At 38.9% G+C, this 16120-nt stretch overlaps 1 protein-coding gene across 1 annotated transcript in view; it reads left to right on the forward strand.

Annotated features, from left to right (window-relative positions):
* Window positions 1-16120, forward strand: part of atrnl1a (attractin-like 1a) — a 380138-nt gene that overhangs the window by 61462 nt on the left and 302556 nt on the right. The window contains exons 7-10 of the mRNA XM_059359919.1: window positions 557-644; window positions 3885-4131; window positions 11833-12016; window positions 15328-15482. Coding sequence (XP_059215902.1) covers window positions 557-644; window positions 3885-4131; window positions 11833-12016; window positions 15328-15482 — 674 coding nt within the window. The remainder of the gene's footprint in view (window positions 1-556; window positions 645-3884; window positions 4132-11832; window positions 12017-15327; window positions 15483-16120) is intronic.

Raw genomic sequence — 16120 nt, forward strand, 5'->3', positions numbered from 1 at the left:
CAACATGGACAACAACTAACGGTTACAACCTAATACCATATAGGAGTTTACATATGAGCAAAAAGTTCATATCTAATATGTGAATTAATAAAAACTTTGTTAACATCATCAATACGACATGAACACTGAAGCTGTGTACCAACATTTTGCAGACTTTCTGGAAGCTGTTCTGAATTCATTAAATATTCACATGAACATTGCAGATGCAAACTATTTTTCGGTTTATTCCTATACATCACATGGATGTAGGTTGACGAAGACAAAACAGGTCTTCAGACCCTTCTCACTGCAGACGTTTAACTCCGCAAACACAGCAGTAACTATTAATATTATATTCGGCTGCATTCCATTTAGCTCCAGATCCAGGGTCCTGACATTGTGCATGCCTGCTGACTGTACTTGACCACCTAAAATGGAGAGGATCCATCATTAATGTCATTTATTCCATTCCTCTGTTAAATTCTACCCCTGTGCCACATCTGTCTAGTCCTGCATTAAAACACCATTTCTAGAGATTTTAACCAGCTGTTTTTCTCTGATTTAATTGTGTCTGCAGCTACAACCTCGAGAGCAGCACGTGGGATGTGGTGCCTGTCAGCAGCGGCCCTCTCTACAGATACGGACACTCATTGGCTCTGTACCAGGTAACACAGCTGTGGCTGCTGCATTCCACTCACACTGTACACAAACGTTATCTAAGACAGTAAAATACAAAAATACAGGAATGCGTATTTGATGCACAAGGTTGTAATTTGCACTTGATGCCTCCACACACGGCCACATCCACAGGAATCTAAATGCACACACCAAGGTTTACAACTTTGTATATGTGGAGTAAAAATTGCTTTCAGTTTATTTCATCTTTCAGGTCTTAAAGTTCCAGTTAAAACTGAACACAGACAATTTTGAATTTAACACAAAGCTTGTCACATCTGCAGCTGCATCAGTGACAGCTCTACTCTTCTGTTCTATAATAACATGAGGTGCGTTCCAACACTAAGTTGAGGCTAAAATTATCTTAGCTGTCAGAAGTGACACCCTGATGGTGTCAGATGGAAAGAAGCTACAAGGACTTTATGTCTGGCTGATGGAAACTTGGCAGGGAGAAGGAAGTTAATTGGCTACAGGTGTTGTACAGACACAGCACAGCAAAGCTCAGATATGCTTCTTCCAAATGAACTTTTGGTGAAAATGTGGAATAAATACTGCAATTTGCAGCTAAATTGTCTTGTGTGTTATCTGCATCAAGGTTATTATAGTTAACGAAAACTAACGAAATAACGAAGACTAGAATTGAAAAAACATTTTCGTTAACTGAAAAAAACAAAAAAAACAAGAGTTTTTGAAAAAAACCGATAATAAACTGAAACTGTATTGTGTGGTTACAAAACTAACTAAAACTAACTAAAATTATAGAGAAAATGTCCTTAGTTTTCATATTTGTCAACTTTTTGGAAACGTATACCTTTTTGGTTGATATGAAATCTATTTCATCTATCTGGTTTTATGACTTAATAAACTTATTGGGGCTGAGATGGATCAGACAAAGGAAATAAAGGAAACATTTATTGTGACCTTTTTGAATCTGGCACCCAACAAATACCCTATTACAAAAAAAACTAAAACTAATAAAAACTAAACTAAAACTAATATTCTTATATTCACAATTAATGAATGTGTCCTGTTGGAGGTGTTGCTTAAGACAAAATGCGTCAATCAATATAAGAGATTAAGAGGTGCTGCTGGGTGGATTTTGTTATGATTATAGCCAGGCTAACAGTTTCCCTTTGTTTCAAGTCTTTATGCTAAGCTAAGCTAACATGCAGTCATCTGTTAGTGGGATTAATCCTCTTATCTTTCTTGTCTTTGCGAAAAAAGTAAATAAAAAATGGCAAACAAATCATAGCACAGCATGTTCTTATTCACTGTTCATACAGTTACAAGTAATGCACTGTAATTGTCATATATTCATATAACATGAGCCAGGATGTGCAGGGCTGGGTGGGTCAATCTCTACTGTAGTTATTTAAACCCAAACCACAATCTTTTTCTTACCATAACTCAGTAGTTTTGTTGTCTAAACAGGTCGGTGATCGCTCGTGTTGGTAAACATTTGTAGAAAAAATGCACAAAGAAATGTCATAGGATATTGTACAAACTGTTGTATGAGGTTAGGCTGCATTGCAACCACATCAGCAGACGCTATGGGAAGCCCATTAACAATTAACAACATGTTTATTGCTGATTATACATCAGTGTTGTCTTTGCAGCGTATTGCATTGCACCCAAGTGGCTAAAAATCAATATTGAGTTAAAAAAAAAAGAGGAGAATGAACTGAAGCTGTTGAAACCTCATGTTCTACAATCTGCAATCTACAGTTTCATTTAGCAGATGCTTTTATCCAAAGAGACGTACATTTGAGAGATCATACAACACAAGCAAAGTTGAGTCCTGTTAGGACGTAAGTGCTTTTAGGACATAAGTGTTTTTGGGATGCAAGTGCAGGTTTTTTGGGTTGGTTTTTTTCCTGTGTGCGTGCTGTGTGTTGATTATGTGTGTAGGTGATCAGTAAAGAGCTGGGTCTTCAGCCTCTTTTTGAAAATTGAGAGGGATTCAGCAGATCGGATGTAGTTTGAAGGTTGTTCCACCACCGGGGCTCTACAGAAGAGAAGTCTGGTTTGAGACTTAGAGCCCTTCAGCGGCGGAGAAGCCAGACGTTTTTCACTGGAAGAGCGTAGTGGGCGGGAGGGTTTGTGGACCTGAACAAGGGAGTTCAGATATGTAGGAGCTGTCCCCGTTGCTGTCTTGTAAGCAAGAGACAAGGCTTTTAATTTGATGCGAGCTGTGACCAGGAGCCAGTGCAGATAGATGAGTAGAGGGGTGACATGTGCTCTCTTGGGCTGAAGACTAGATGGCCGCGTTCAGACTGCCAGACAAAATCCGATTTTTAGTCCATCCAGATTGGAACTGGATGGCTCTTTTGAAGTCTGAACAGTCACAAATCACATGAAATCTGATTTTTGCAAACCGGATCGAAACCACCTTCGGGAGGTAGTTTCAGATTGCATTTGGACAGATGTGTCTCAGTCTGAACCGCTCCAAACACTCAGATCGGTTTTAACTGTCAGTGACGTCACTCTACGCGGCACGCGCAGCGCCGGCAGGGCAGAGACGAGGTGTCCACCGGCAGCCGCGCCCGACTCATGCGGGCCCGACGGGGGCGTCCATACGCCCGGTTTCTCCCCTGAGATGTTCTGCACCTCTACTGGACGGTGATAAGGCCAATATACTGAGGTGACCTGCCTCCATCATGTTTGTTGTTCTTGTTGTTGTCGCTGTCGCAATTATATGACGTCAGACGCTCTGACGCCGTTATTACAGCAACCTGTCAGTCAATAATGTGGCCCAGTCTGAACAGAGCCATATGTGTGGCCCTGAAAATCTGATTTGAGTAGGAATCTGATTTGAATCAGATTCGCCTGCAGTCTGAACGCGGCTGATGCGGCGCCGCGTTCTGGATCATCTGCAGAGGTTTGGTGGTGCTTGCAGGGAGACGTGCCAATAGAGAGTTACAGTAGTCTAAGCGAGATGTCAGGAAGGCCTGTTAGCCTGTTAGCTTCAGGTGTTTTTTTATGCACAAAAACAAGGACTCTTCTCCTCAAACCATAAAGTTTAGCTCAAATTCTGCATTAGCATATAAATGAAGAGCTGCTCTGAGGAGGTTCTCCTCATGTGGAGCTGCAGCAGCCTGGAAGCAGCATGCAAACTCACACACAACACTCACAAACACATGTTCACATTTTTCTCATATGCAGCTCCATGATGAATATGACCATATTTATCTCCTTCACATTCGCCTTTTTCTGCCTCATCCACTATCCAGGATGACATTTTCATGTTTGGTGGGAAACTCGAGGCGAAAGCAGGCAACGTGACGGACGAGATGTGGGTGTTCAACATCCCCCGGCGCACCTGGTCGCCACGGAAACCCACCCCGCCTCCCCCGTACGCCCTGGAGGGCCACACCGCCCACGTGGTGGAGCTGGCGGATGGCGAGCCGGTGATGCTGATCTTCTTCGGCTACTCGCCAATCTACAGCTACATCAACAAAGTTCAGGAGTACAACATCAGTAAGTGCACCTGCTGACTCCGCTGCCATCGATCCCTTCTCCCCGAGGTGATTGTTTAATTGCTTTTTATTGATGGAAGTCAAACACACGAACTCTTCAAGCTGTTGACATTTTCCAGAGGCCAGTCTCCCTCGAGGTGTTTGGATTTTAAAGCAGACTGGTTGTCATAATTGGTATTTTTTATTTAATATATATATATATAGTATAGTATTCTTTCTTTGAGGATTGACTGGACAGAAATTGCCATTTTCTGTCACATTCACAAAGTTTTCAACTTCAGATTTCGGAGCAACCACAAGAGCTGCGTATAAAAAACACATTATTAGATTAACAATTACATCACACACTTACACCATTCTTTATCTGTTGAACACACACGTGGCCTGAAGACACAAAGAATCAAGGTAAAAATGACTCCAGAATCACAACCTTCTTTTTTTAGATATCGGAGTGAATCTCAGGTTTACACCTCCACAAGCCTCTCATTAAATGTCACCTGAAAGAAACTAAATGTTCCGGTGTATGAGTCATACTTTCTTTATTTTCAACAGTTTAAACAACACTGTTACAGTACCTACATCACCTTCATGGTTGAGAAAGTAAAGTTCGGCTGTGAATCAAAGCTCACAAAAACTCAAGAAACATATGTTGGCAACTTATTCCTATCTAAATTTTCTGCATGGCTTTTTTCATTCCATTCTCACTTTCAGGTATTGTAAGCATTATTGCTGCTCACTTTTTTTCTTTTTTTTTCCTACAGGGAATGACTTGTATAATCAATTTAATTTCTGGTGCTTTTGAAAATGATCCCAGTGATGCTTTTTCAATTACTATGTGGATGAATTAAGTTAATTTGTACTTAATTTTAACCCTCCTGTACTCTTGGGGTCCTTTTTGACCCCAAATAATTTTCATAACATATGATTAATATAGGTTAACTTTCATAGAATTGCTTCAAAATTTTCAGCATATGTGCCCCTCTGCATCCTTTATGGATAATGTAAATTTCAAATTTCTTCATACATTTTTATGTGTTTTATTAATTTTTTTAGCACCTGTGCTCCTCAGGGGTCAAAAATGACCCTATGACATTAGACTGGTGTTAGGACATATGGAAAAAAGTTATTACCAACTTTTTTTTTCACCTTTTAAGGCAACTCATGACCAACACATTAATATATACATTTTCATATTTTTTTCATTATTATTTGTCAATTTTAGTCAAATATACAAAATGAAGCCTCATTTCAAGAGATAAAAAAACCCCCCCCCCCCCCCCCCAGTGAAATAATAATTTGTTGATGGGAATGTTTTTTGGTCATGAGTTGCCTTAAAAGGTGAAACAAAAAGTTGGTAATAATTTTTTCTACACGTCCTAAAACCAGTCTGATGTCACAGGGTCCTTTTTGCCCCCTGAGGAGGAGGGGTGTTATACTTTTTTAGGAGTAGACAAGGGTTAACCACACAGCTTTCCACATACTTTTGGTCTGGGGGGATTTTTTTTTATTGTTTAGTGGATGACCCTAATTTCTAATGAAGGGAACTCTGAATGCCACAACAAATTTGTGGCAACCGTTTGTTAAATGCCCTTTACTGTTTCCACATGCAAAATGCCTCATGCACTAAACCAGGTCCATCAACAAATAGTTTGCTGTGGAGAAACTTGACTGGCCTGCACAGAGCTTTGACCTCAGCCCCATTAACCCTCTGGGGTCTGATATACCACATCATATTTTTTTTTTACTTTAACCCACTTTATTAACTTATTGAGCCCAAAAATACACAAAAATCATGAAATCTGAAATAAAATGATACTATTTATGACAATAAAAAACACAAATATGCTCAATGAACTGTTTCAGACCTGAAAAATGTAAACATAGGTTGAAAATATGAACATATAAAGGTAAAATTCAAATATTATAAAACTATACACAAAAAAATACCATAAAACATGTTTATTCATAGGAACAGTGTTAGATGATTAGACCCCTTTTTTAATTTTAACAAAATGCCACACCTGCCTCGTCCCATCCACTATTACACTTGAATAAATATTTTTGTACAAACAAATTAAAAGGATCATATCTTTGACCTCGGGACATCAAACAAAAAACTGGAGACATTTTCAAGTCCGCGCTCCACGTGACCTCGTTTTTGTCATGGCGCTTTGAAAAAAGCCACGTTATCTGATCACACAAGCGTGATCATAGACCCCAGACGATTAAACACCTTTGAGATGAACTGAAACCGCAGATCTGCTCAAACAACATCAGTGATGGACCTCACTGATGCTCTTGTAGCTCAATCGGAACAAAATCCTGCAGCCAGGTTTCAAACTCTGGTAGAAAAAGTCGCTTCCCAGAGGAGAGGAGGATTATTTTAGTTATATTTCACTGTCCTCATTCTTCTGGCTACTGATTCTGCTTTTTTTTTGATCAAGGTCTTTTTTTATTTTTCAATTTTTCAAATACATCAGACAAAGAAGATACAATTCTCACATTAGACAATCAAGTCTAGTTCCTGTCTGATCAAACAAACCTCCCAATGCCCCCCACCAACAAGTACTGGACCCCAAGCATCCAGACACCGACACATACACAAACTAGGTAAATAAAAAAAGGAAATTACAATGGAGAGAGAAAAGAAAAAACACTGTAAAATTACATTAATTACTGGCAGCAGTTTCGCCAGTAAGTTACTGTAAAACTTACAGTACCTCTACTGCATTATAGAAATACAGGTCCGTTTACTGACAAACTGTCTCGTAACGAAGAAAAAAAATAGCATGACATTTAAATGTTTAACTCTAAATTATGTTACAACTAATCCATTTAAACTCTATATTAGGATTGCTGGAAAAACAACACATTGTGATTATTTCAGCCTAGACAAAAAAGAAATAAAATAACACTTGTCTTCTTTTCGAAAATAATGACTTAGTAAATTCCTGAAAAAAAAATATAATTTTGATCATTGGAATGCCTGAGCAATCATGATAACTCCCACAATGCATTGTTTTCACAGCAATATACTGTACAATCATAATACAGCAAGTTACTGTTAGAATTTGACTATAAATTTACAGCAAAGTTTTACAGTGTACATTTGGGTTACATAGAAATGTTAGTAGCTGCCATGCTTTCAACAAAGGAAATAAATGGCTGCCAAATGACATAGAATTTCCTGGTGGTCCCTCTTACAGTATATCTAGTTTTTTCTAAGTGAACATGACTCATGAGCTCCCTAATCCACTGGTCATATGTTGGGGTGAAAGCATCTTTCCATTTAAACAGGAGAAGTCTCCTGGCCAACAAGGAGCAGAAGGCCATCATACCTAGGTGGTTCCTAGAAAAAGTGGCACCAACCGGAGCCACACCAAATAGTGAAATCAGCGGAGATGGGTGCACTGTTTTCCCACATATTCCAGAGAATGCCTCAAAAATAGAATGCCAAAAACTGTACAGCATAGGGCACGACCAAAACATGTGCAGTAATGTGACAGGAGCTCGTCTCGTCTGATTTTGAATTGAACCACAGTGTTTCTGAGGAATATAGAGGCAGATTAAATTCGCTGAATAATTTTTTGCCATATTTCCTCTGAAATCGCTTCATCTAGGTCAGTTTCCCACTTTGTTTTAAGGCTATCCAGACATGTTATGTGTATTGAGTAATGTATAAATCCTATAATTTTTTTCACGTTGACTTTACCTTTTAAAATTGTTTCAAGCAGAGATTCAGGAGGGCTCAGTGGGAAACAGTCGGAGTTGGAAGCCACAAAACATCTAAGCTGAAAATACCTATAAAAGTGTGATTTATGAAGATCGTATTTCTGTTGTAGCCGTGCAAAAGAGGCAAACTTATTTTCAATGTAGAGGTCAGATATTGTACCTAATCTAATTGTTCTTTTATTTCTCTGGTTAGCCACTAGATGGCAGTGTCACACAGTGTTTAAACCAACAGACAGACAAAATCAGAGCTGGATCTTTGAAACATCTGGAGACACACACACACACACACACACACACACACACACACAGCGGTCATTAAAAAGAGGTGGCACCAGGACTGGAGTGTCTGGGAGAAGACATTGATTAATGAATCCAGTGCATTCCCTCTTTCTCATCCCTCCTTCCTCTCTCTCCTGCTTCACTCTCACATCCTCTTCTTCTTCCTTTCATCCTCCAGGCCTCAGTTTCTGACCCCCTCTCTCATCGGCCCTCCTCGGCCCTCGTCAGCTCCCTCACCTTTCCCTTCCTGCTCTCCTTCACGTGTCTGTCACTTTCATCTCCTCCCACCTCCGTCTCTTCCCTCGGCGCTCTCTCTCTGACAATGTCACCGCGTAAGTCTGAAATGAGCATCATTAGGCTTCAGGAGGCAGCGTCTAAGAGTCGGTGCAACCTGGAATTGAACGGAGGGGAGTAGAAGCGGAGTGTAAATGATGAGGTAAAAGGATTTAATGACCACTCAGAGAGGGAAGGTTCACAGCAATTAGCTGCCAGAGATGAGATAAGAATTGACCTTTTCCTTTCTTGTCGTCTCGTCTAAGTTTTTTCTCTTTCTGTCGTTGTTTCTCTGCTTCTGTCTCGCTCATGTTCTGCTGTTTTGTTGCTCACTTTCTTGTTCTTGCCTTTTCTCTTTCATTCCTTGATTCGCTGAGGTGTTTTTAACAAAAATCTGTTGCCAAAGCATTAAAAAAAAGACCTTTATACAATTTCTCGATATAAAAAAAGATAAGGATATATCAGCGAGTTCAATATTTTTGGGCATGGATACAAAATATTGAAATAAATGGTTATCAAAGTATTGTGATGATGATGTATAGTGAGTTGGAAGATTTTCTAAATGACCTCAAATACATCTGCATTGTATTTTTGTGCTGCAGCTTGTAAAAGAGGGATAAGCCAAAATCACCCAACTGAAGGTTTGTTATAGAGCCTGGGGTTATTGAGACCAACACTCACTGATTTTAGAGGGAAAAAATCACCTAAAACTGATTTTTTGAAATAAAAATGTACCTTTGTGCAACAATCTTTGCACAGATATGACTCTGCAAAGGCTGCATCCATAAACAGATTACCTTATTGAAGAATATTTAACATGAATATACATTGCTTTACATTAAAAATAAAATGTAATGCATTGTCAACCAATTCTAAAAATGATAACCAAGAAAAGAAAGAACAAACAAAAACAAAATAAATAGCTAATAGCATTTTCTTTAACACTCCAAGCATTATTTTACTGCATTATGTAACATATATCATTACCAAATCATACTGATATGTCTTTAATAGGCCAATATTGGCTCATAATATCAGTCAACAAATGTAGAGGTCAGGCTCTAGTTCATTGTGTGTGCTTTTGTATAAATATTGGAATATGTTCAGTTTTTTTATACATGTTTTTGTAATACTATAGAAAAATGGAGTGTGTCACAATGTGCCGAGAACCAGAAGTTTTGACTTTTATGTCATGTAGCATCTGTCTCTCTACTATCCCATGGATTCTATTAATCCTCTGAAATCTGGGGCTATTATGTCCATTAAAAAATATGTTAAAAAATCTTTACCATGCCATGTTGGTATCAGTTTTTTCAGCGCAGCTTCACCTATATGTCCTGATAATTCATTTTTAAATTTGACTTACTTGTTCAAAATTCTTTTGAACCCAAAAGAAACTAAGGAAACATCAAATCTGATCCTGAAAGTTATGTTTCACACAGAGAATTGTATATGATGCAAATATGAACACAAGTAAACAGGTAAAATGAGGATAAATTCTAGTTCTATATTTTTATACTAAATATATTTGACATTATCTCAAGTTTTACTTGGCCGAATATCATCAAAAGAAAAAAATCTGGTATGTAGTTTCAAGCCAGAACTTTAGACATGTTTATGTCTTTACGTCATGAAGAAGTAATGTGCAGGTTGTTTCATGGACTCCAGACGGTTAGACTTTGGTGCAAAGGTTGGCCAAAAACCACTGTAAAAGTTCAGATGTTTTTGGTGCCAAGAGCACTAAAATGTGACCAATTCCAACCTGTAACACTGTACACCAAACCTAAGGAATTGTTTATTATTTTCCAGCCGTCAACACTTTCACATCTAGTTAGTTTGTTCGATATGTCCCATTATTTCTCCTAACCCAGGGGTCAGCAACCTTTATGGGCAAAAGAGCCACTATTGGCCAAAAAAAGAGAAAAAATATCGTACTGGAGCCACAAACCTTATTTTCAGCCTTACAATGAAGATAAAACAACCTACTTAGTCTAAATTAGCCTACCAGCATCACTAATAGGTCATAAAGAGCATTTCTTAATATGATTTTGTCAGAATGCAAAACTGTACTTGAAGTTGGCAATATTTAGAGTTTAAGGTGCTGAGCCGTAGACTTTCGTAAGCATTTTAGTTGACTTAAATTTAAACCTTTTTATTATGTCATATACAGGTGCATCTCAAAAAACTTGGAATATCATAAAAAAGTTTATTTATGTCAGTAATTCAATTCAAATAATGGAAATAACACATTATATAGATCCATTACATTCAGAATTAAACATTTCAGGTCTTCATTTATTTAATTTATTCTAATTATAATGAGTATGGCTTACATATTTACAATTTTGAATATAACATAAGACCAATTTAAAAAAGTATGTCTAATATGTAAATGTTGGCCTCTGAAAAATATGTCCGTAAAAGACTCAATGCTTGTTTGGGGCTATTTGACTTGAACTACTGGAAATTTACTTTTCCATAATATTCTAATTTATTGAGATGATCCTGTATAAGTGAGACATTTTTACAACTGAGGAATACAAATTGCTTTGTGTCTACACCAATGATAAATGAACATTAAAATGTAAAGAAATAACTGTTTTATTTTGCATAATTTTGTTGTCACAGCCACAGGGAGCCACTGCAGATGGCCTGAAGGGCCACATGTGGCTCCGGAGCCTCAGGTTGCCTACCCCGGCCATAACCCATTGACAAAAGTTGTGTCTTGTTTAATGAAATGTAAACTGCGATAACTCTTAAATGTATCGTACATTTTCATAATGAATTCTCGTTCAGAGGCCTGACTGTATGAATACTCAGATATTCTCACAGGTAAAATTACAGCCATCATCAGCCACTGGGTGCATGTAGATGTGCTTTCTTCAAGCAGATTACATTTAAAAAAAAGACTAATTTAGCAGATAGTGTGAAGATATTCCCCCTCTGAGAAACAAACACTCTGTTTCTCTCTGCTCTCACTACTCCTGGTGCTCTCGGGGGTTTACGCTCCACATGGCGGCACGTTTTCTCAGGCTTTTGAAGTTCCTCCTCCTTCTCCGGCTTTGTTTGTTGTGTTGTGTCTTCTCTTTATTGGGGGCTGCTCGCATGATGTAATCCCTGCCATTTTTTAATAAGATTTTCTATGCACCTGAATTCATCGGTATGCATTGCACTGGTCTAATAAAGGGCCGCTTTTAAATTCAATAAAGTCTAATTTCCTCTGGCCGCTCTTACTGTTTGGCTCGCTCGCTCTCGCTCTATCTCACCTCCCGAATTAAAAGTGCTTTTCTTTTTTTGGCACATAAGCGAACAGCCAAACCTGCCAAAACATCAAAAACTTTTTAAGTGATCAACTTTGATCCTTCTCTGTGAGTGTGTTGCATTAATCAGACCTCTCTCTGCTCCCCCCGTGTCTCAGGGTTGAACTCGTGGCAGGTTGTGTCTGCAGAAGGCGCCGTGGTTCAGGGAGGTTACGGACACAGCAGCGTGTACGACGAGGTCAGCGGCTGCGTGTTCGTCCACGGCGGATACAAGGCACTTAACAACAACAAATACGGCCTGGTGGACCACATGTACCGATACCACGTCCACACCAGAACATGGTGAGAGCACAGGATGATGATGTTATCTGTGAATTTGATCCTGGAGTTTATTGATGTCCTGCAGCAACACTGACGCCTGCCAAATTAAAATCGCACTGTGTTGATATCAGCTGCCTGCATCGTTGTGTATAAACCGACTCATCCATTATCTTGTCAAAGGAAGTGGAGAGCTGGAGCCAATCTCATGATGCTCCAGGTCAGAGACAGGGTGCGTTATGGACAGGTTACCAGTCTTTTACTGACGCATCGTCAGCAGAAACACATTCAAACCTGACAATTTAAGCTATTGTATTGAACTTTCAAAAACAGATTCACCCCATCCAAATCCAAATCTTCCTTCAAACTATATGATAATGTGAATAATGTTCAGCTAATTTTGATTATACGTTTATACAGCAGTAACTGACACAGTCTGATTTGGATATAATATATATGAATTTAAACATAAAACCAAATCAGACAAATATAAAACCAAATCAGACTAACTTCACTTTGACTCTGATACAGTATAGCCTTGTATTTCTTCATTGTGATGAATAGTGAAGACAAGAATAATAGAAATTATACATTTATTTGAAAGGGAAATTATTATCTAGATAGTGATCAAGTAAAAAAGTGAGATAAAATGATATTAAGACTAAAATACACAAATCTTTGAATTTGTTAAACAATTTTAAATACATTTATAACAAAATAAATTTGAAAATGTTTATTCACTGAAAAGCTGAAAGAAGACGATAACATTACTATTAGAAGCTTTTCGAAACGAAAAATAAGTGCTTCCAGTAGACTCGCTTTTATTTTGAAAGGCTTCAAATCACCTTCCGGACCTCACAGTGCAGGTCTGCAGCCAGAACCCTCTCAAAATTTTCTTCTTACAAAATGTACTTCTTCTAAAGTAACTTTGCCGAAAATGATACAAAACATTGATGCAGTTGAAACAAACCTGTATCGATAATATTTCTTATAATAATAGTAATTTAATAGTGTTATATAATACAACCTAACAATGATGGAAGACACGATCGTGCCTGAGTCAGAAAGAGGAGAGGAGGATGAGAATAGAAGGATCTGACAGGAGGTCTGACCTCAGGTGACCCTCGGCAGATGGATGGGTGAAAGAGGACGCTCGGCTCCACCGGTCCCTCTTCTTCACTCACACACACACACACACACACACACACACACACACACACACAGCCTGCCGTCTCTCCGTGGCTCTCACTTTCCAGATGGAATTTGTTGTCGGAGTCAGGTGTCACTTGAGCTGGTGGACGTTTTAAATTCTCAGACTGAAACATTTGTGGTTATTCCTGCTGCTCTGTATAGCTACAGCACTAAGTAAAGACCTTCAGAAAGCTCCGGTACATGACATCTGTGTGTTAGTGGTTTCCCACTGGTCCGGGGTCAGGGTGCACATTTCTCCTAAATCATTATATCATGGTTCGCTAAGGATTTCATTTTATTTTACACAGAAAAATGCCATTCTCCTGCACATGTGCTCACTGTTGAGCCTGGAACGGTAATTTTGATTGAGAAGATAATATTATTATCACTATAAATATTATAAGTATACCAAGTGATGGACTGGTCTTCTGATTCAGACAGAGTGACAGTTTAATTTGGACCCATGACTAATTTCTGATAAATTTGTGAGGATGAATTATAACCTTCACGGAGCATTGTTTCTGATGGCCGTGAATACAGACCGCAGGCGCAGCTAATCCACTTAATATGGCAATAGCTCCACTAAATTGAGCCAATCAAATTGATTGTTGACTGCGCTCAGACAGTTCACTAGAGAGAGAAAAAGGGCTCAGTCACACATCTGAGAGGGCAGACGAGTTACTGAGGGGATATTCACCACTCAAAGTCCTTTTGTGAGATGTGAGAGAGAAGACTGTATGGAAAATTTTGCAGTTTTAAACAAAACTTGAAAAAATGATTTAGACACCAATGTTAGACTGTTGGTAATTTGTACTTGTCATGTATATTTGAAACTGTAATTTATGTGTTTTATGAATGATTGATGTATGTATATATGAATGATACATGTTGATATATGTATGATATGCTACTTGCCCCTGTTTCCTGTCCTATAGGGACAACAATGGAAATGAGCCTTAGGGCTTTATTGTGTCATCCCTGACTATTTTGTTTATTTGTATAACGTATAACACAGGTTGCTGTTTCATATTTTTATATCAAGAATGGTAAAAAAAATCAATCAATCAATCAAAATTACCGTTCCAGGCACAATAAAAGTAGCATGCTAACTTATTATCAAGCATAATAAAGACGTTTGGGAAGGCTATCTGACCACAGTTCAAAGTTCACGGGACAGACCTTCAGTTCTTTAAACCTCTGATAAAAGTCTTATTGAAGGCTTGAAAAAATGGGTTCAGGCTTCATTACAGCCAAATCATATGTGCCAGACTGGCAGGAGGAAGATGATGATGAAGTGTTTACCTGTGTTGAAAACAGTGTTGAGGGGTGGGACTTATATCTGCAGGTTTTGTTGATCAAAAACTCCAGTGATAGTCAGTTTCATCACTAATTCAAACAACTCTTACAGCCTAAGCTGCTTCTGTTATATTAATCCATATATCAAAAATATTCCAAACACTCATAGCCTCATACCTCCAAAGTCTCAGTGTTAGCAGTGTATCTAGTGATTTATTGATGAGGTGATGATTATTTGGATGTGGAAAAGGAATGCACGGAAGCAATCTTTTCGTCTCTGGGGCTGAAAGTTCCCACGATAACCTGGACACAAATAGTATGGCACGGTCTGTCTTTGTACTTGTGATGGTGTTAATTAGACGTCTCACTCAGCACAGACGACTCAGAGATGAGCATCAGTCTGTCAGATATCAAAGCTCTGCTGGAAAGTTGCAGCAGCAACTGAAAGCTGAAAGCTGCCACAGTTGGTCTCCAATATGTGACCTTTGACCCCAGAGTTCACACAGAGTAGAGTGAGACCTCCTACAATGTCTGTGTGAAGTGTTTCTGTGTGTGTATGCGTGTGTGTGTGTGTGTGTGTGTGTGCGTGTGTGTGTGTGTGTGTGTGCGTGCGTGTGTGTGCTGCTCCCATGAAAGAACAGTTGGTATGAAGGGCAGTCACCACAGGCCAGGTCACAGACCCCGACAGACGCCATCAATAACATGGCACCATGGACACACACACACACACACACACACACACACACACACACAGACGCATGTACATAACTGACAAATTAACACTTTCCTAATATGTCTTCCTCTGCTGAGTTGCACTCTTTTCTCTGTGTGTGTGTGTGTGTGTGCAGGCTGATCCTCGGGGAGAGTGGTGTGGCGCGGTACCTCCACTCTGCGGTGCTCCTGAGCGGCACCGTGCTCGTCTTCGGAGGAAACACTCACAACGACACGTCACTGAGCAACGGAGCCAAGTGTTTCTCTGCTGACTTCCTGGCGTACGATATTGGTAAGACCAAATCAGAAATAATCACACAAACACACACACACACACACGCACACACACACACACACACACACACACACACACACACACACACACGCACACACACACACACACACACACACACACACACACAGACTCTGTGGTTGGTACTACAGTATATTTCACAGCAGAAATATTAACAATCACGTATAGCTCTGTCAGCCAAATGTATCCGTCTTGAAAGACTTCTAAGACCTGATTTCCTCACAAATGAGCCATATTATATTTGATATATGATTATGTCTTGGTTTCTATATTCTCAGTTATTGCATGACCCAGAATATTCACTATATTTAACTCTGGATTTGTGATGATATTTGAGGGGCCATCACAAACACACAGGTGCCCTGTAAAGCCAATCTTCTACTAAAAAATGAGTAGAACTGCATCCACAGTGCTGTGTAACACAAAATAATTAAAAAATATTATTATTATTCCCATGATAGGTAAATTGCACCATTATAGCAGCAAGTGAATAACAGAAAGAAGGACCAGTATATGGTATTATAAAAAAATGCATGAATATGAAAATACAGAATAAATAAGGGTGATAATAAAGAAGTGTCCTTAGATGGCGAAAACATTATGAAGTGCCCTTTAGG

The sequence above is a fragment of the Centropristis striata genome, chromosome 20 (genome assembly GCF_030273125.1).
Source record: "Centropristis striata isolate RG_2023a ecotype Rhode Island chromosome 20, C.striata_1.0, whole genome shotgun sequence".
Lineage (NCBI taxonomy): Eukaryota > Metazoa > Chordata > Actinopteri > Perciformes > Serranidae > Centropristis > Centropristis striata.